The sequence below is a fragment of the Mustela erminea genome, chromosome 19 (genome assembly GCF_009829155.1).
Source record: "Mustela erminea isolate mMusErm1 chromosome 19, mMusErm1.Pri, whole genome shotgun sequence".
NCBI classification, from domain to species: Eukaryota; Metazoa; Chordata; class Mammalia; order Carnivora; family Mustelidae; genus Mustela; species Mustela erminea.
In genome coordinates, this window is record NC_045632.1 from 5795334 (window position 1) to 5813785 (window position 18452).

General features: G+C 53.8%; 1 protein-coding gene across 7 annotated transcripts in view; it reads left to right on the forward strand.

Annotated features, from left to right (window-relative positions):
- The window catches only part of MYH14 (myosin heavy chain 14), a 102491-nt gene that overhangs the window by 62207 nt on the left and 21832 nt on the right, over window positions 1-18452 (forward strand). For all 7 annotated transcript variants that reach the window (XM_032325766.1, XM_032325767.1, XM_032325773.1 and 4 more), the window contains 15 exons: window positions 41-162; window positions 1748-1817; window positions 1951-2111; window positions 3164-3272; window positions 5182-5313; window positions 5977-6183; window positions 8724-8861; window positions 10646-10769; window positions 11375-11546; window positions 13013-13225; window positions 13750-13894; window positions 14029-14235; window positions 15996-16100; window positions 16206-16358; window positions 17599-17847. In XM_032325766.1, coding sequence (XP_032181657.1) covers window positions 41-162; window positions 1748-1817; window positions 1951-2111; window positions 3164-3272; window positions 5182-5313; window positions 5977-6183; window positions 8724-8861; window positions 10646-10769; window positions 11375-11546; window positions 13013-13225; window positions 13750-13894; window positions 14029-14235; window positions 15996-16100; window positions 16206-16358; window positions 17599-17847 — 2307 coding nt within the window. The remainder of the gene's footprint in view (window positions 1-40; window positions 163-1747; window positions 1818-1950; window positions 2112-3163; window positions 3273-5181; window positions 5314-5976; window positions 6184-8723; window positions 8862-10645; window positions 10770-11374; window positions 11547-13012; window positions 13226-13749; window positions 13895-14028; window positions 14236-15995; window positions 16101-16205; window positions 16359-17598; window positions 17848-18452) is intronic.

The following is an 18452-nucleotide window of genomic DNA, read 5'->3' on the forward strand; positions in this document are numbered from 1 at the left end:
GGCCGCCGCCAACACCGTGTGTCTGCCCTGCTCTCTGCAGGCAGGCAAGCTGGAGCCTCGGCTGGTGCTGGACCAGCTGCGCTGCAACGGCGTCCTGGAGGGCATCCGCATCTGTCGCCAGGGCTTCCCCAACCGCATCCTCTTCCAGGAGTTCCGGCAGCGGTGAGTGCGGTGGGGTGCCGCGGGGTGGGGCTTGGGTTGAGAAGCTCCCCCTCCCCCCTCCCCATATCTGCATCCAAATCCCCCCACTGTCACTTCTGAGTCTGGGGAGTCCAGGCAAGTTGCTTTGGCTCCTGTCTCAGCTTTCTCCTCTGTGGAAAGGGAGAGCAGAACCCGGCTTAGGGTGCTCCCAAGGGAAAGACTGCCTTCTGTGGTAGTCCCTGGGTGACGAGCTGCATTTCTTTACAAATGCAATAGGAAGGGATAGGACAGAAAATACCAGAGTTTAAGAAGCAAGTCATATGGGAAAAAAGAAGAAGAAGAAGAAGCAGCAAGTCATAGGGGCCCCTGGGTGGCTCAGTCTGTGAAGCTTATGACTCTTGGTTTCAGCTCGGGTCGTGATCTCTAGGTCATAAGATCGGGCAAGCATTGGACTTTGTGCAGAGTGTGGAACTGGCTTGACTTTCTCTTCTTCTCCCTCTGACCCTCTCCCTACCCCTCAACTCCTACTTATGCACACGTGTGCTCTCTTTCTCTCTAAAAAAAAGAAATTATTAAAAATCCAGTTACTGGGGCACCTGGATGGCTCAGTTGCTTGAGCGTGTGCCTTTGGCTCAGGTCGTGATCCTGGAGTCCCAGGGTCGACCCCAGCCTTGGGCTCCCTGCTCAGCGGGGAGTCTGCTTCTCCCTCTGCTCCTCCCCCTGCTTGTGCACATGTGTGCTCGCTCTCCCTCTCTCACAAGTAAATCAATAATCCAATTCCTCCATTGGCCGGGCCACATCTCAAGGGCTCAGCAGTTAAATTTGGCCAGCAGCTTCTCTGTTGGACAGTGCAGCTCTGAGATGGCTGCTCAAAGTGTGGTCCCCGGGACCAGCAGCATGAGTGTCACTGGACAGCCTGTCAGATATGCACATGTTCAGACACCACCCCAGATTTACGGAATTAGGATCTGCATTTTAATAACCCACCCCTGGTGACTGAGCAACCCTGATATACACATGTGCGCGCGCACACACACGTTTCTCAACCACCGGTCATAAAATAAGTTGTATTAACATAGCACATGTATTATGTCTATGATGTGTGTGTGTATACATTGTATTTATAATATGTATGATGTTTTCTGGAAAGTCGAGATCCAGGGAAGGGCAGAGCAGGGACGTGTTTAGGAACCTTATCCCGTTTTATTTGCGCTTTGAGCTTGAGAAACAGCTGCCGCCCAGTGCTTAGCTCAGGGCCTGACCAATAATAAGTCTTCAGAGGCAGCAGCTGTCACTGGCGGGCGTTCTCACCTTTCCACTCTGAGACCCGCCGTGTTCCGCATCTCAGTGGTGCTGGTGGGGTGAACACTCACAGTCAGCTCGCGGTGAGTGTCCAAGTTTGGCAGCTCCCAGAGCCAGTGCTGCCATTGGCAGTATTAACACTCTTAGCCCAGGGTGTGGTGCTCTGTAAACGCTCGAATGTTCTCTCTTCATACTGTTTGTATCATCATCATCATCATTACTGCTGTTTGTCGCTTGGAGCGCAGTGTGGGCCGTGGCAGGAGCTCAGTGACAGCGTGATGTAACTCCTCCCCTCCCCCCACAGATACGAGATCCTGACACCCAATGCCATCCCCAAGGGCTTTATGGATGGGAAACAGGCCTGTGAGAAGATGGTGAGTGTGGGGCAGAGCCTAGGCTGTGGGTGTGTACGTGTGCATGTACAGGGGCCCTGGCAGTGGAAGAGGGGAGCTGGGACCTCCCTCTCCTTGTCCCTCCTCTTTACCACCCCTCTCCAACCCCTCACAGATCCAGGCCCTAGAACTGGACTCCAACCTCTACCGTGTGGGACAGAGCAAGATCTTCTTCCGGGCAGGTGTCCTGGCCCAGCTGGAAGAGGAGCGGGACCTAAAGGTCACAGACATCATCGTGTCCTTCCAGGCAGCTGCCCGGGGATACCTAGCTCGCAAGTAGGGCACCGTGCCTGGGTCCTGTTGGCCAAGGCTTGGGGGCAGGGGCAGGGAAGGGTTGAACAGAGGCTCCAGGGGTCAGGGCCTCCAAAATAGTGGAAGGGCCGGGAAACAAAGTGGTGGAGTCACCAGATGCTCAGACTTCTTGCTTCTACAGTCCCCGAGGGTCCCTGTAGACCAGGTCTGGTGCTGAGCAGTGCTGGAGACACAGGGAGGAGCTAGGCTTGGCCATAGGCTGACCAACCATCTTGCATCACCCGGGACTGGAGGATCCCCAGGGTGCATGATTTTCAGGGCTAAAGAAAGCCTGTGGCAAACAGGGCGTGGTGGTCACCCTACCGGCCAGTGCCTCAAGGGACTCCACTCTGGACGGGGAGACGTACATGGGCACATGTCACAGTCTGGAGCTTTGATGGTCTCCCATGTGAAGTGTGGCGACCCTCCAGCAGACCAGGTTGCCTTCAGGTCATACACCCGATGACGAGAGACACAAAGGAGGATGGGACAGGTGCTGCGGGCAGGAGCGACAGCTGGTTCAAAGGCCCAGGGACACGGGAGCCTGGACACGTCTCAGGAATGTCAGAAGTTTGTAGGACAGTCTCCTTCTCCCTTGAAACAGCCCAGAGGGAGGATCAGAGAATAAAGGACTCCCCTAAACACCAGGCCGAGCGGCAGGGACCTTGTCCAGGGGTGCTGGGGAGCCATGGAAGAGCTGTGAGCAGGGGAGGGGAGGGTAAGCTCTGGGTATAGAAAGACCCCCTCAGAAGACAAGTTGGGGGTGGACTGGGGGGAAGAGACTGAGAGGTTGGGGTAAGGGTCCAGGCGGGGGAAGAGGAGGCCTGAACTAGGGTTGTGGGAACAGAGAGAGTCAAGGGTCGAAGGACTGACAGCCTGTATGCAACAGGACCTGCCAATCGTAGAGGGCATTTGCACACAGGAGGCTCTTAACGATGGTTGACTAAGTGAAGGGAGCTATGCTGTCTTGTGAAGGGGACAGGCCTAAAAGAGCTGAGCCTTTACTCTCCCCCTTGCCCTCCTGTCTCCCCTCTCAGAGCCTTCCAGAAGCGGCAACAGCAGCAGAGCGCCCTGCGTGTGATGCAGAGAAACTGTGCCGCTTACCTCAAGCTGAGACACTGGCAGTGGTGGCGGCTCTTCATCAAGGTGAGGGCACCTGGGGAAGTAACCTGAGCAGCAAGGAGACAGCACCTTGGGTCCAGGGCTGCTCGGGCAAGTGGTTTTCTTTGTTTGGGCCTCAACTTTCTGCATCTGTAAAATGGGACCAATCAGCTCAACCTTTGTTAACCAGGATTCTTTGGTAGAGACCCCAAAAATCTGACTCAAACCAACATGAGTAAAAGATTCTGGACAGCTTCAGGAAAAGCTGGATCCAGGGCTGAGTCAGGGGTCCCAGAGAACCCCTCAGATTCAGTGACTCACTGGGAGGACTCACAGAGCTTAGAGAAGCTGTTATCCTCAAGGTTGTGGTTTATTACAGTGAAAGGCAAGAGAGATTAAAGTCAGCAAAGGGAAAAGGAGCACTGAACAGAGCTCGGGAGGGACCAGGCACAAGCTTCCAGTTGTCCTCTCAACACGGAGTCATGTGGACAGTGCGTAATTCTTCCAGAAACAGTGTGTGACAACGCATATGGGCTGTTGCCAACCAGGGAAGCTCCCCCAGTCTCAGTATCCAAGCTTGTCATTAGGGGTCAGTCTCACAGGCACGGCTGATCCCCCCCATGCAGTTGATCTCACTCAGTCTCCAGCCTCTCCAGAGGTCAAGTTGATACCACGGGGGCCAAGAACCCCAGGTAACAAAGTCCATCTTATCAGTCAGAATGTTGCAAGAGCTTGGAGATTATCTTCCAGGAGCCAGGCAAGGGCCAGGCCTTTCAGTGACAGAGGCAGGGTTTGGACAGCCCGGGCCCGCTGAGTCAACCCTTTATGCCACAAGGGCCCAAACAGTGATATCAGTGATTTGTGTCTCCCATCTGGCTTTTTCTCCCAGGTGATGCCCTGTAGGCTTTTTCACACGGGTGCCACCAGTCCACTGAGACTTGTCCCCTGGCCGTCTAGGCCAGCATGGACTTCTATCCCAAAGCTCCCGCTAGATTCTCAGGTTTGACTCACCCTTGGCCAGCTGGGGTCATGTGACCTGACCACCCAAGGACTTGTCACAACACATCCCATAAGCCAGGCTGGTAATCACATGCCCGCCTGGAGCAGAGGGGCAGAGCCGGGTCATCAGACCCCTGTGAGCATGGCAGTGTGTCCCCCCAGTGAGAAACTGGAGAGGAGGAAGGAAGATCGAAATTTGGAGGCAAAAAACCCAGCCATTCAGTGTAATTCTGAGTGCGGTGTGAGAGTGCTCAGCCTCTGGGCCCTCAGCCAGTGTCACTTGAGCACCTGCTATGTGCCAGTCACCTTTGGGGGATCATGATAAAATGGTGAATAAAAACAAAGTCCTGCCCGCCCCGTGGGAGAAAGCTGGCCTGCCCCAGGCCTTGGGAGTGGGGGTTGACTGCATCTCAGAGGAATATAAAATTATAGCCGTGATAAATGCCACCAGCTAGGGCAGAAGAGACTATGATTAGAGAAAGAACCAAGGAGAGTTGGGAGGAACCGAACAGGAAGCCAGCCCTGCGACAGCAATGATCAGAGCGGATCCCACTCAGCAAAAGGGGAGTGTGTCCTTTCGGTGCAGCTGAGCCGAGTCACACCACGGACAGTGTATCCCTCCATCCCTCCCTCGGGGCCGGGACTCGACTTTGAGGGACATTGTGTTACAGAACGGGCAGCGCCGGCATCTCGTCGCCCCCGGTTAGTTTAGCGAATGAGGAACACATTTCGTGCCTGTGCTGCGGGCCTTAGCCTTGAACTGTTCGAGGCTCTTCGTAGTGTCAGCTCATTCACCCATCGCGAAAACCCCGTAGCGCAGGGGCTGTTCCCATCCCGGATCCATGGATGAACACGCTGCCCTGTGGCTCCGGAGCTGCCGCCCAGTGCTTACTCTGCTCCCGGGCCACGTGGAGCCCGCCGTTCCCACCTTTACCTCTCCCCTCCCCCGCCTCAGGTGAAGCCGCTGCTGCAGGTGACCCGGCAGGACGAGGTGCTGCAGGCGCGGGCACAGGAGCTGCAGAAAGTGCAGGAGCTGCAGCAGCAGAGTGCCCGCGAGGTGTGTGAGCTCCAGGGCCGCCTGACACAGGTAAGGGGCGGGGCGGGGGGCGGAGCCAGGGTGTGGGGGCGGGGCTCCCGACTGAGCCGCAAGGCGCGGGGTTCCTGCAGATCCTAGATGCTCAGGGGACTGGAGAGGGGCAGGCCAGGGGCGGCCTTGTGGCGGGGCAAGCAGAGAGGAAGACGGGCGGTGAGCTTTCCATTGACCATGTTTTTCTGGTGTCTTCTAAGTAATGTTGAAGCAAAACCCTTTTTTGAGCATTTTCCTGTTTGCTTTTACTGAGTTATTTCCTTTGGTTAGATTTCTAGGCGTAGGAGTGTTAAATGAAATGTGAGATGGTAGAAAGGCCTCTCCGGGGCTATTTGGAAGGTGGCCTGGAGAGGGAAAGACTGGAGGCGGGGAGGCCGGGGAGGCCGGGGAGGAGGCTGGAGAGAGTTCACTGGGAAAGGATAAGGCTCAAGCTCTGGGGAGAAGGGAGGTGGGGGAGAGGGAGGCACCTAGGGGTCTGACTTGATGACTGTGTGGGGGAGGAGGTTGAGGTCATCCTGAGATGGGGACCTAGATGGAAAGCCCTCCAGGTCCCAAAGGTCAAAGCAAATCAGGAGGCAGAAGGCAGGAGGGACTTGGATTGCTCCACGGAGACTGCTCTGGGAGCACTGCCTGCTGAGTGCTGACCTCCCACCCTGTCCCCAGCTGGAAGAGGAGCGAGCCCGCCTGGCAGAGCAGCTCCGAGCAGAGGCAGAGCTGTGTGCCGAGGCCGAGGAGACACGGGGGCGGCTGGCAGCTCGCAAGCAGGAGCTGGAGCTGGTGGTGACCGAGCTGGAGGCCCGCGTGGGCGAGGAGGAGGAGTGTAGCCGCCAGCTGCAGAGTGACAAGAAGAGGCTGCAACAGCATATACAGGTCTGGCCCCTGTGTGCCCACAGACCACCTCACCCCATGCCCTTCTGTCTACCCTGATAATCTTTGCTTCTCCAAACCATGTCTCATTGGGCCATGAATTTGCAGAAAACTCAACTCAAAGTGATTAGGCCCAAAGAATACTCCTTTGGTTCAAATAATGGAAGACTTGAGAATGCATAAGCTTCAGGCATGGCTGGATCCAGGTGCCAAGGTGATATCCTTTGTACTCTCTCTCTCCATCCGGTCCATTTGCCTCTAGGCTGCAGCATTCCCAGGCAGGCCACGCTCCCTTGGTTTCCCCTTCAAAATCCACTATGTACTTTACCTCTCCATCCAGATGCTCAAGTTTCACCGACAGTATTCATCTGCATTTACGTTTTATGATCTCTTCCCTTGAAAAAAGTAGATCGAGGTACCCAAGTTATGCCAAACATACTTGAACATTTTTCAGTGATTTAAGTGAGCGTCTGGTTTTAAATTTAAAATAAATAAAATTAAATAAGTTTGAAAATTCAGTTCCTCAGTCATACTGACCACATTTCAGGAGCTCAGTAAGGGTTTTAATTACCTCCTCTTTATCTGCATGTGGGGGAGGGATTCTGCCCTATAGTTATGGAGATGGCCTAACACCATGCCACAGAGAGCCACACATGGGTGCACTCAGGAGTGAAAAGAACAGGTCACGGCTGTGGAAGGCCGGCTTTGTAGTAACAAAAGGATGGGGTGACCTCTGGTTCCTACAGGGAGATGTGATGGGTTAGTTTGAATAACTTTAGGGCTGGCAGGTAGCTGAAGTCCACTCTGTCGGCAGAAGCTGGCCCTGTGCCTGGTCCCTGTGATATATACTGTTATGTGGCCGGTAGACCTCATCTGTGGGAGTAGAGTGGGAGAAGGAGGACGTGTGGGTAAGCCATTACAGATCCTCCCGATAGCAGGGAGCAAGCAGCACCTAATACTGCATCCTTTTTCCTTTAAAGGTTTTAAAATATTTTTAAATTTTAAATATTTTAAAATATTTTTATGATATTTAAGTATTTAAAATTTTTAATATTTTTATATTTTAATTTTTTAAATATTTAAAATTTTACATATTTTAATTTTAAATATTTTATTTTCTTCAAAGAGACACTTTTATTTTATTTTTTAAATATTTTATTTATTTATTTGACAGACAGAGATGACAAGTAGGCAGAGAGGGAGGCAGAGAGAGAGGGGAGAGAGGGGAAAGCAGACTCCCTGCTGAGCAGAGAGCCTGACGTGGGGCTCGATCCCGAGACCCTGAGACCATGATCTGAGCCGAAGGCAGAGGCTTAACCCACCGAGCCACCCAGGCACCCCTAATTTTAAATATTTAAAAATTTAAAATATATTTACTTGGGGGTGGGGAGCACAGAGAGAGAGGAAGAAACAGACTCTCCGCTGAGCAGAGAGCCCAATTTGGGGCTCAATCCTAGGACCCTGAGATCATGACCTGAGCTGAAGGCAGATGCTCAACCAACTGAGCCACCCAGGTCCTCCCCCATTTTTTAAAATTAATGTATTAGGGCACCTGGGTGGCTCCGTTGGTTGGGCATCTGATTCTTGATTTCAGCTCATGTCTTGATCTCAGGGTCATGAGTTCGGGCCCTGTGTCAGGCTCCATGATTTGGAGCATACTTTAAAGAAAAAAGAAAAAAGAAAAAAATTGAGGTATTATTGACATATAACATTAGTTCAGGTATACAACATAGTGATTCAGTATTTGTACATATTGGCAAGGGATGTCCACAGTAAGTCAATATCCATCCCTTTACATAGTAACAAAAAAAAACTTTTCTAGTGGTATGAACTTTTAAGATCTAGTCTCTCTGCAACTCTCAAATATACAATACAGTGCTAAAACCACAGTTGTACTATTACATCCCCTGGATTTATTTATTTTATAACTAGAAGTGTGTACTTTTTGACCCCCTTCCCCCCTCACTTCAGTGACCCTCTCTTCCCCCAACAACCACTTGTCTCTTCTCTGTATCTGTGAGCTCAGTGTTTTGTGTGTTTTTGGTTTTGTTTTTTAGATTCCACACATGAGTGAGATCATAGGCTATTTGTCTTTCTCTGACTTCTCTCACCTAGCACAATGCCCTTGATGTCCGTCCATGCTGTCACCCAATATCGAATCTTAATTTCCAGTCCCGCATCACATGTTGCTACAGGGGGCAGTGCCCATCTCTATGATGTGCTAATTTATTTTTATTGTTTATCATCTTCCCGCACACAAAGAAATGTCATTTCCATAAGAACAAAGATGTGTATCTATTTTTGGTGCCTAGAACAGGGCTTGGCACACACGGGGCCCTCAGGGAAGGCTCAGGGGAGAATGAAATGAATGAATGAAACAGGGAGACCAGTGAAGGTTTGCTCCTTCCCAGTCTCACCCAGAGTGTGGACCTGTCTGAGCCACAAGCCCTCAGGGTTTGGGACCGTCCCCTCCACCCCGTCCTTCCCATCACACCCCAGTCTCCAGCCCCTGGATCCTCATCCCTGCCCTCGCCCCTCTCCAGGAGCTGGAGAGCCACCTCGAGGCCGAGGAGGGGGCGCGACAGAAGCTGCAGCTAGAGAAGGTGACCACGGAGGCGAAGCTGAAGAAATTTGAGGAAGACCTGCTCCTCTTAGAAGATCAGAATGCAAAGCTGAGCAAGGTCGGTGGCCTGTGGGCCCCCAGGGGCAGGGGCAGGGGCAGGGGCAGTGGCGCTTGGGGGCACATGGGTCTCTGCCTGTCCCCCAGCCGGTGCCACCTCTAGGGGTTCTCCAGCTCTCAGTCTCAGCTATGTCTCCCTTCCACCCTTGTTCACCCATCACACCTTCACTTCCCCTTTGTCACACCTTCCCCTGCCGGTATTTTTGAGCAACTACTGTATGTCATTACCCATGGCTGGTAGATCATAAGACATGCCCCCCACCTTCAAGGCCACACAGCTGGAGACAAACACCATCTCATTATAGCCCGTCCTTCTGTGGGTCAGCTGGGGCTCAGTCGGGGCTCTCGGAGGCCGTCATTGTGACGTGGGGGCTGGGTGCGGATGTCTGCGGTCTCCGTGCCCCTTCATGTGGCTTCTGTCCCCACAGGAGAGCCTGGGTTTCTTACATGGCAGCTCAGGGCTCTAAGAAGGTCAAGCAGAAACATCCAGGCCGCTTAAAGTATTAAGCCTGGAACTGACATGGCATTGCTTGCTCCCAATTCTATAGATCAGGGGTTAGCAAACATCTTCTATAAAAGGTCAGATAGCAAATATTTCACACGTTCCCAGCCCCTGTGTTTCTGTCACGAGCGCTCAGTTCTGCTGACGTAGCGTGAAAGCAGCCACAGACAGTATATAATTGAATACGTGTGACTGTACCCCAATAAAACTTTATTTATAAAAATAGGTGGTGGGCCAGATTGGGCCCACACACTGTGGTTTGCAGACCATTGAGCTTAAAGCAGTCAGAGGCTCAGCCCAGACTCAGCGGGTGGGAAATCAGGCTCTATCCCTGGGTGGGAACATGGCAGAGAATCCGCTGCCCTCTGTGACCTGCCACAGCCAGGACTAGGCTAGGCACAGGGGGAGACGGCATTGAACTGACTGGAAAACCATCTGTGTCCTGACAGGGGGATGGGGGAAAGGGATGCTAGATGAGACACCACAGAAAATAAATATAACCACACATTGTGACTTAATTATGAACTGTGAGAAAAGAACAGAAGACTATGGAGGAGGACAGGTCCCTCACCTGTCCTTGGGGTAGTCAGGGCAGGCTTCTCGGAGACAAAGATATCTGAGTTGAGAGGTCAAGGATGCACAGGGGTTTCTTCACAGAATGTTCCTTTTGGTACAATGGCTATTCCATTCTACACTCTTTTACTTCTTTCTTTTTAAGGGTAGTGTCAACGCACTACACTGGTGTCTAGAACCACTCACAGTCTGAAAAGTACAGATCCATGCCAGGGCTTCTCAAAGGCTTACATGCCCAGGAATCACATGGGGAGTTTGTTCTCATTCAGGGGGTCTGGAGGGGAGCCTGAGATGCAGCATTTCTTTTACAATCTCCCATTTGGTGCTGCTGCGGGTCCACAAACCTACACTTGAAGGGACATGGAGCCAGAGCTCCCGGGAACTCAGCGGGTGGGCAAGGATGTTCAGTGCAGTCAGCAGTGTTGTTTGTAATGGCACACAGTTTGGAATGAACCTCAGCACCTGAGAGTGGGATGGTGTGTTAGGGAATGCTGGGCTTCTTCTAAGAACGGGAGTCTACCCTGTAGTTCGGGATGGGATGGGTCTGCAGACCCAAGAAAATGGGGAAGGAAGGCTGGGGGTCGGAAGTGGGAGGCTCAGGGCAGGGTGGATGGAGTGGAGAGGAGCTGAAATGCAGAGAACACACCAGATATGTGCATTGGGGTCAGGGGGGCGCTGCTCTGACCGACCCCACCACCCACCACCCTCAGGAGCGGAAGCTGCTGGAGGAGCGTCTGGCTGAGTTCTCGTCGCAGGCGGCTGAGGAGGAGGAGAAGGTCAAGAGCCTCAATAAGCTTCGACTCAAATACGAGGCCACGATTGCGGACATGGAGGGTAAGCGCCCCCACCAGTGGGAAGCCACGCTGCGCATACTTGGCAGGGGAGGGGGCGTTGAGGGAACCTCGTGAGCTGTGGAGGCTCCGAGGTGGGATCTGTTCAATGGGGCCAGGAAAGAAGGCTCCAGACAGATTGGGTGTCTTCCCAGCTCTTAGGTTGTTTCTGCCACTCTAAATCCAATTCTCCTGCTCTCTCCTCTGTGTCTTGGGGTCACTCTCTCTGTCTCTGACTGTCCCACTGACTCTTTCAGGCACATTGTTGCCTGGGTCCCTTGCTATTGACTCAGAAGCAGAAGCAGGAAGGAGAGAGCGCCTGGAGAAGGCTGTGGAGACAGAGGAGAGGACAGGGCAGTAACAGTCACTGAGCAGGAGCAGGGTGTCACTCGGGGGTGAGGAGGAGAGGACGGCACCTGGGGGTCGGGCCCAGGGTCGCAGAAGCGGAAAGAAGGGGCACAGGGAGATGCTGAGCCACAGCTTCACCCCTCCCCCACCCCAGCCAGTGCCAGGGGCGGGGCCGCGGGTGTGGGGGAGCAGCTGGGTGTGGGGGAGCAGCTGGGTGTGGGGTCCGGAGCTCTTGTGCATGGCCCCCACACCCTCCCCCAGACCGCCTACGGAAGGAGGAGAAGGGCCGCCAGGAGCTGGAGAAGCTGAAGCGGCGGCTGGACGGGGAGAGCTCGGAGCTGCAGGAGCAGATGGCTGAGCAGCAGCAGCGCGGGGAGGAGTTGCGCGCCCAGCTGGGCCGCAAGGAGGAGGAGCTGCAGGCGGCCCTGGCCAGGTGCGCAGTGGGGATGGGGGACAGCGGGGACCCTGCGCGGTGCGCGGTGCACGGTCCACAGGGCACAGCCCGCCAGCAGGGGGGCACCACGGGGAGACTCCACCAGCACGCACGCGCCCCAGCCCCGCTGAGCCTCAGTGTCCCCTTCTGTAACCTGTACCTGGCGAGAGTTCCAAGCCCACCAGGTTAAGGGAAGAGTGAAAGGGGGCTTCACATGTCTAGTAACTTGCCCAGTTCAGGGGTCGGAATAGGGGGTCAGCTGTGATTTCATAAGCGCCCCAGCCACGAAAGGAGGCGTATCATTATGATTACAGCCAGTCGCAATTATGGAGCACCTACTGTGTGCGCCCTGTGTTATGAATGCCCGCCCCAAGCCCCTGCTGTGTTTCATGCCCTCTTAGAGCCCTTGATTATAGGTGCAGCTCAACTTAAATGTCAGTGTGGAAAAATGTGTGTCTTAAAATCAGCAGTGCGGGGACGCCTGAGTGGCTCAGTTGGTTAAGCAGCTGCCTTCGGCTCAGGTCATGATCCCAGTGTCCTGGGATAGAGTCCCACATCAGGCTCCTTGCTCAGCAGGGAGCCTGCTTCTCCCTCAGCCTCTGCTTGCCATTCTGTCTGCCTGTGCTTGCTCTCTCCCCACCTCTCTCTCTGATAAATAAATAAAATCTTAAAAAAAGAAAAATCAGCAGTGCGCCAGGTGTGTGTGTGGTTAAGAACCCGCACCCTAGTCTGACTTCTGGGTTCAAGCCATGGGCCCGCCCCTTTCTGGACACATGACCTCACCCATGTGCCATTGGCCTCCCTAGCCAATTTCTTCATTTGTAAAATGGGGAGATTTTGAAGCTATTCCTAAGGCTATTATGGGGATGAAATCTGCAACTGCTTTTAAAGGACGCCTTGGGGTTCAGTCTGTTAAGCATCTGCCTTTGGCACAGGTCATCATCCCAATGTTCTGGTATCAAGCCCCAGGGTGGCTTCCCTGATCAGTCTGGAGAGCAGGGGATCCAAACCCCAGTCTTCATGACTCCATGAACAATTTAAACCCCCAGTCAGTGCTGCCCCTCAATTCAGCTTCTCTTTGCAAGAGGCTGTGTCTCCTTGGGGTTATGAAGCTGATCAGATGCTGGGGTCAGCTCTTCCACTCGCTGACCGTGTCACCTGGGCCAGGACTTTCCCACTCTGTACATCAGTTTTCTCAGTGTAATCATTAAATAAGATAATTAAGTAAAGGGTCCCCTGTGGCAGGGGCTCAGTACGTGTCCCTGTGATTACTCTTGGTGTCATCCCCATTTTACAGCTGAGGAAATTGAGGCTCGGGGTAGTGAGGCATGAGCCCAAGGGCAGAGCTGAGATTTCAGCCCGGTTTGGGCCACCCCCAAATCCATACCTAGCCTCCCCGCCCCCAGAAATCATCCCTGCCCTTCGCCTGCTCCTGTACCAACTCCATGGTCCTTGTCCACCCCCAGGGTGGAGGAGGAGGGCAGCGCCCGGGCCCTGCTGCTCAAATCTCTGCGGGAGGCGCAAGCGGGACTGGCTGAAGCCCAGGAGGACCTGGAGGCTGAGCGGGCTGCCAGGGCCAAGGCAGAGAAGCAGCGCAGGGACCTGGGCGAGGAGCTGGAGGCCCTGCGGAGCGAGCTGGAGGACACACTGGATTCCACCAATGCGCAGCAGGAGCTCCGGTGAGGCAGCCGGCAGAGCCTGGGCACCGGCTGGGCGCCGGTCAGGGAGAGGAGAGGGGCTTTGGAACGAGCCCCCCATCCATATGGAGGTTTAGCCTTTCACTGGCTGTTTATCCAGTATTGGCTGTAGAGCTCAGCCAGGCTGGGGACAGATTCATCAGACCCAGCCATTTCCCTCAGGACTTCTGGTCTGGGGGAGGCAGAGGCAGGCAAAGGGACCCAATCCAGAACAAAGTGTGCTTTAAGGGAGCAACCAGAACATTGTGGATGATAAGAGCGAGCCCCTAAACCATGTCTATGGAAGGAGGTCCAGGAAGACTTCCTTGAGAAAGGGACTTTTGAATAGAGTTTTGAAAGGTGAATAGGAGTTCACCCTTAAAGCCACACTCCTCCCTAGGTTACCACCCAGATCCCTTAGGGAATGTAGAGTGAGGTCCTCATCCCTGAAGGGAAACAATAAAAGGAGGCACATCCCCAAAGTCCCTGCCTTTCTTTATTCTGAAATTGTGTTCCCTTTACAAAAGGTCCAAGAGGGAACAGGAGGTGACAGAGTTGAAGAAGGCTTTGGAAGAGGAGACGCGAATTCATGAAGTGGCAGTTCAGGAGCTGAGGCAGCGCCATGGCCAGGCGCTGGGCGAGCTGACGGAGCAGCTGGAACAGGCCCGGAGGGTGGGTTGGGACAGGAACGGGGGGTTGTGGAGGGCTGGCAGAGGGAACAGCCAGTGCCAAGGCCCTGAGGCAGGAGGGTGCCCAGTCCGGTTGAGAGAGGAGGCATAAATCTTTACTTGTCTCTCCCTTGCCAGAGCAAAGGTACCTGGGAGAAGACCCGGTTGGCCCTGGAGACCGAAGTGTCGGAGTTGCGGTCAGAGCTGAGCAGCCTGCAGGCCTCACGGCATGAGGGTGAGCAGCGCAGACGCCGCCTGGAGTCACAGCTGCAGGAGGTGCAGGGCCGGGCTGGTGACGGGGAGCGGGCCCGAGCGGAGGCTACGGAGAAGCTTCAACGAGTCCAGGTAAGTGGGGCAGCCAGGGCAGGGACCCTCTGTGGGCTTCCGTTTGGTCCACAGCAGCCTGTTGTCCTTTCCAGCTCTTCCAACATGATCACTCATGAGTAGCTAGGATTCCGTGAGCAATTACTATATACCAGATATCCTGTGTGTTTCATTAAATCCTTCCGACTCTCCTAATATTGTTCCCCTTGTACATACAAGGAAACTGAGGCGCAGAGACCTGAAACTGATCCTCTGAGATCCCTCAGAGCCAAAACTCGAACCCAGGCATGCCTGATTCTATAGCTCTTAACCTTACCATGACCCCCCCAACCTCCAAGAAGCCTTAAATAATCTGTATTCTGATAAAAAAAAAAAAAAACCTAGTGTGGACACATGCAACTGTGTGGGGATGATATCATACTGTGACTGTTAAAAGAAATATGGGCTTTTACATTTTAATTTTATTATGTTTCTTTAGATGGCCGATACTTACTTACTGACAATACAAAGAAGCAGCAAGAATGAAGGAAAAAACCGACTTTTTAAAAAATAAATTGTTTTTAAGTAATCTCTACACCCAATACAGGGCTAGAACTCACAACCCCGAGATCAAGAGTCGAATGCTCAACTGACTAAGCCAGCTAGGAGTCCCAGGAAGAATGATTTTTAATTGTCCAGTTCCTCCAGAGGAAAACACCATGACAGTTAGTTTCCAGATTAAAATGCTGTATTAGTTAGGGTCAAAGCTAAACTGACATATAGCAAAGGCATCCCAGAATCCATCAGCTTAAGTAAAAGACGTGTCTTTCCCTCTGGAGGAAGAGACTCAGGGTAAGCAGTGAAGGCCGGCAGGATACTATGCGTCACAGGTTCACTTAAGATCCAGGTTCCTTGGCCTTGTCATGCCACCATCCCTGAGAGCATTGCCCTCACCTTCAAGTCAAATCTGGATTATGGGCACATCCATGCTCCTGCTTAGAAAGGGGAAAGAGAGGGAGTGGCAAAATTTGCATACATCCCTTTGCTTATATCCCATTGGCTGCCACCTAACCACATGATCACAGCTAGCTACAAAGGAGCCTGGGAAATGTAGTTTCTAGCTAACAGGCACAAGCCTAGTGAATAGACTATCACAGTGGGATCATGGAAGAGTGGCTCTGGGGGGACAGCCAGGGTCTGCCCCAGATGGAATCATGCTAGCCAGCGGTCACTGTACTAAACATTTTACATATCACACACAGAAGAGTGACAACGGAAGTAGAGTTTGAGGGCTGATAGCAGGAGTTCCAGCACTAGAACAGTTCTTCATTGATAGACATGTTCTGTATTCGTGCGATCTACTTGGCCCCCAAATACTCAGAACGTAGGGAGCAAAGCTGAGGAGGTGCATTTTTCCTTTTATTTAATTTTAAATTTAAGTAGTCACGTACGGCTGGTAGCCACCATATTGGACAATACAGCCATAGAGCCATCCTGCCTGGCTCAGTCCCACCTCTGCCACCTGTGGCATCTTGGGCAAATTTCCTAACCTTTCTGTGCCTCAGCTTCCCTTTATGTCAACTGGGAATAGTGCTATTGGTGTGTGAAACTGGTGGGTTTCCTTCCCCTAGAGAGCGAGGGCCATATGGAAACTCTGCATTTAACTGTTTGAGGAAACACGGGGCTGGTTTCCCCACTTGACATCATCGATACCAGTCCAGTGTGGCAGGGATTTGAGGGGAGAGGAGCGGGTGGGGTCAGCCGGGTGGAAGCCGCCATTGGAAGGTGCCCCTTCCCCGCAGGCTGAACTGGAGAACATGTCTGCAGCCCTGAGTGAGGCTGAGTCCAAAGTCATCCGGCTGAGCAAGGAGCTGGGCAGCTCAGAGACCCAGCTACATGACACCCAGGTGAGGCCAGCACCCCCACCCTCCCGCCTTACACCCAGCCCCTCCCCACCATGCCTCCATACCCTCTGCCATCACCTTTCCTCCATTCCCCCTCCCCATCTGCAGGAGATGCTGCAGGAGGAGACCAGAGCTAAGCTGGCCTGCGGGTCCCGGGCACGAGCCCTGGAGGCTGAGGTGGTAGGGCTGCGGGAGCAGCTGGAGGAGGAGGCAGTTGCCAGGGAGCGGATGGCCCGAGAGCTGCAGACTGCCCAGGCCCAGGTGAGCCGTCCTGGAGGGCGACCTCAAGGGGCCTCCAGTCCCAACCCACTCCCCCTGGGTTCCCCAGATCGGGGATGGCCCCATTGTCCACCTGGTCCTAGGCCAGATCCCTGGGAGACCCCCATTCTCATCTCTGATTGTCCCTCAGCCCACAGCCTGTCATTTCAGACCCCACCCTCCTCCCCCGACTCTTGTCTCACCCCTACTTTGCATCCACACAGACCTAGACCCACTCAGGCCTCATCCTCTGCCACTTGGATCTTCCTGTTAGCCTCCCTTCAGGCCTCCTTGTCTCTGGTTTCTCCCCTCCCAGCTCATCCTCCGACGGTCTTCCTGCCACAGAGCTGCCCCTGCTCCTTCCCCTCTCATAGCCCTCCCTTTCTCCCAGTGCCCCCAGGATGGATCCTGTGCCTCTCAGCTGTACCTTTGTTGGCCCTTCCATGTCATTAGCTGTGTTGATCTCTCACCTCCTTCTGCTTCATACGAGAAACCCTTTTCATTCTTCAGGATTCAATTCCAGCCTCTCCTGTTGTGGGAGGTCCCTCACCGCCCCACTCTGAGCTCCCACACCCTTTTTTCTTTGTCCCCATTCCAGTCACCTTGGGCTGGAACTCTCTCTGCCCATAGGTCTTCCCCCACCCCCAACCAGAATAGGAGCTCCTTGAAAGTGGGACCCTCTCTGAGTTAGATCTTGGTCTTCAGCACAGGCCAGCATAGAGCCTGACATATAGGACGCCTGGGGAAATGCCTCTTGAATGCATGAGTGCTGAATGCATGCCTGAAGATACCCTTCTTCAGCTGGCAGACTCCTATGCATATTTCAAGACCCATCTCAAATGCCCCCTTCTCCAGGAAGTCCCTCTTGGATGTTCTAAGCAGATTCTAAATTCCTCCTGTGGGCCCTCACGGCTCCCATGCTTCCCTAAGTCTCCCTGCCTTAGCCTCCATCACCCTGGCCATGATGCTCAGTCTCCCCCCTTAGAAGGAGGGTTCCCCTAGGCCAGGGTCTAGGTCCCGTTCATCTTCTGGGTCCCAATGGGAGTAATTTTCATCTCTGGAAGAAGCTGAGGTTCACAGAACTTGCAACCACAACCCTATCCCAAGGTAGGAGAACCCAGTGAGAGTCATCTCCTTCCTCTGGCCTCAGTCTTCTCTTCTGGGAAGTAGGGCACTACCAGCTCACACCTTGGTTGCAGCCATGACTGCCCCCCACCCTCTGTCTCCTACTTCCCCCACCCAGCTGTCAGAGTGGCGGAGGCGCCAGGAGGAAGAGGCGGGAGCACTCGAAGCAGGGGAGGAGGCGCGGCGCCGGGCCACCCGCGAGGCTGAGGCCCTGACCCAGCGCCTAGCAGAAAAGACAGAGGCGGTCGAGCGGCTGGAGCGAGGCCGCCGGCAGCTGGGGCAGGAGTTGGATGATGCGCTCATGGACCTGGAGCAGCAGCGGCAGCTTGTGAGCACGCTGGAGAAGAAGCAGCGCAAATTCGACCAGGTGGGGCCCCTCAAGTTGCAGGGGGTTGGGGAATTGGGATGCTCTGTCATGCTTCTGCAGTCATTGCAGATTGGGTGACATGTGGCCTCAGAGCTAAGCTATGAACGTGGGGGAACCCTCGGGCAAGATGCTTCTTCCCTCTAAGCCTCTGTCAGATAAGATCCCCATCCATCCTGCTTTATGACTCTTGTCCCAAAATAATTCTTGGTAGGGCCCACTTTTTTTTAAGAGAGAGAGAGGAAACTCACATGTGAGCAGGGGGAGGGACATAGGAGAGGGAGAGAGAGAACCTCAAGCAGGCTCCACACTCTGCACAGAGCCTGACACAGGGCTTGATTCCCGGACCCTGAGATCGTGACCTGAGCCAAAAGCAAGAGTCAGAGGCTTAACTGACTGAGCCACCCAGGCACCCTGATCATGTACCTACTCTTACTCCCCCAGATGCACCAGGTGCACCAGGGCATGCTAACCAGGAATAAACGAAATAACACATCGTGCTCCTGTTGCTGGCTCGCTGTGTAGCTCAGGCAAGCTGCTTTTCCCATTTCAGCCTCAGTTTGCCCATCTAGGAAATGGGGATAGTATTAAGCATCTGGCAATCTGAG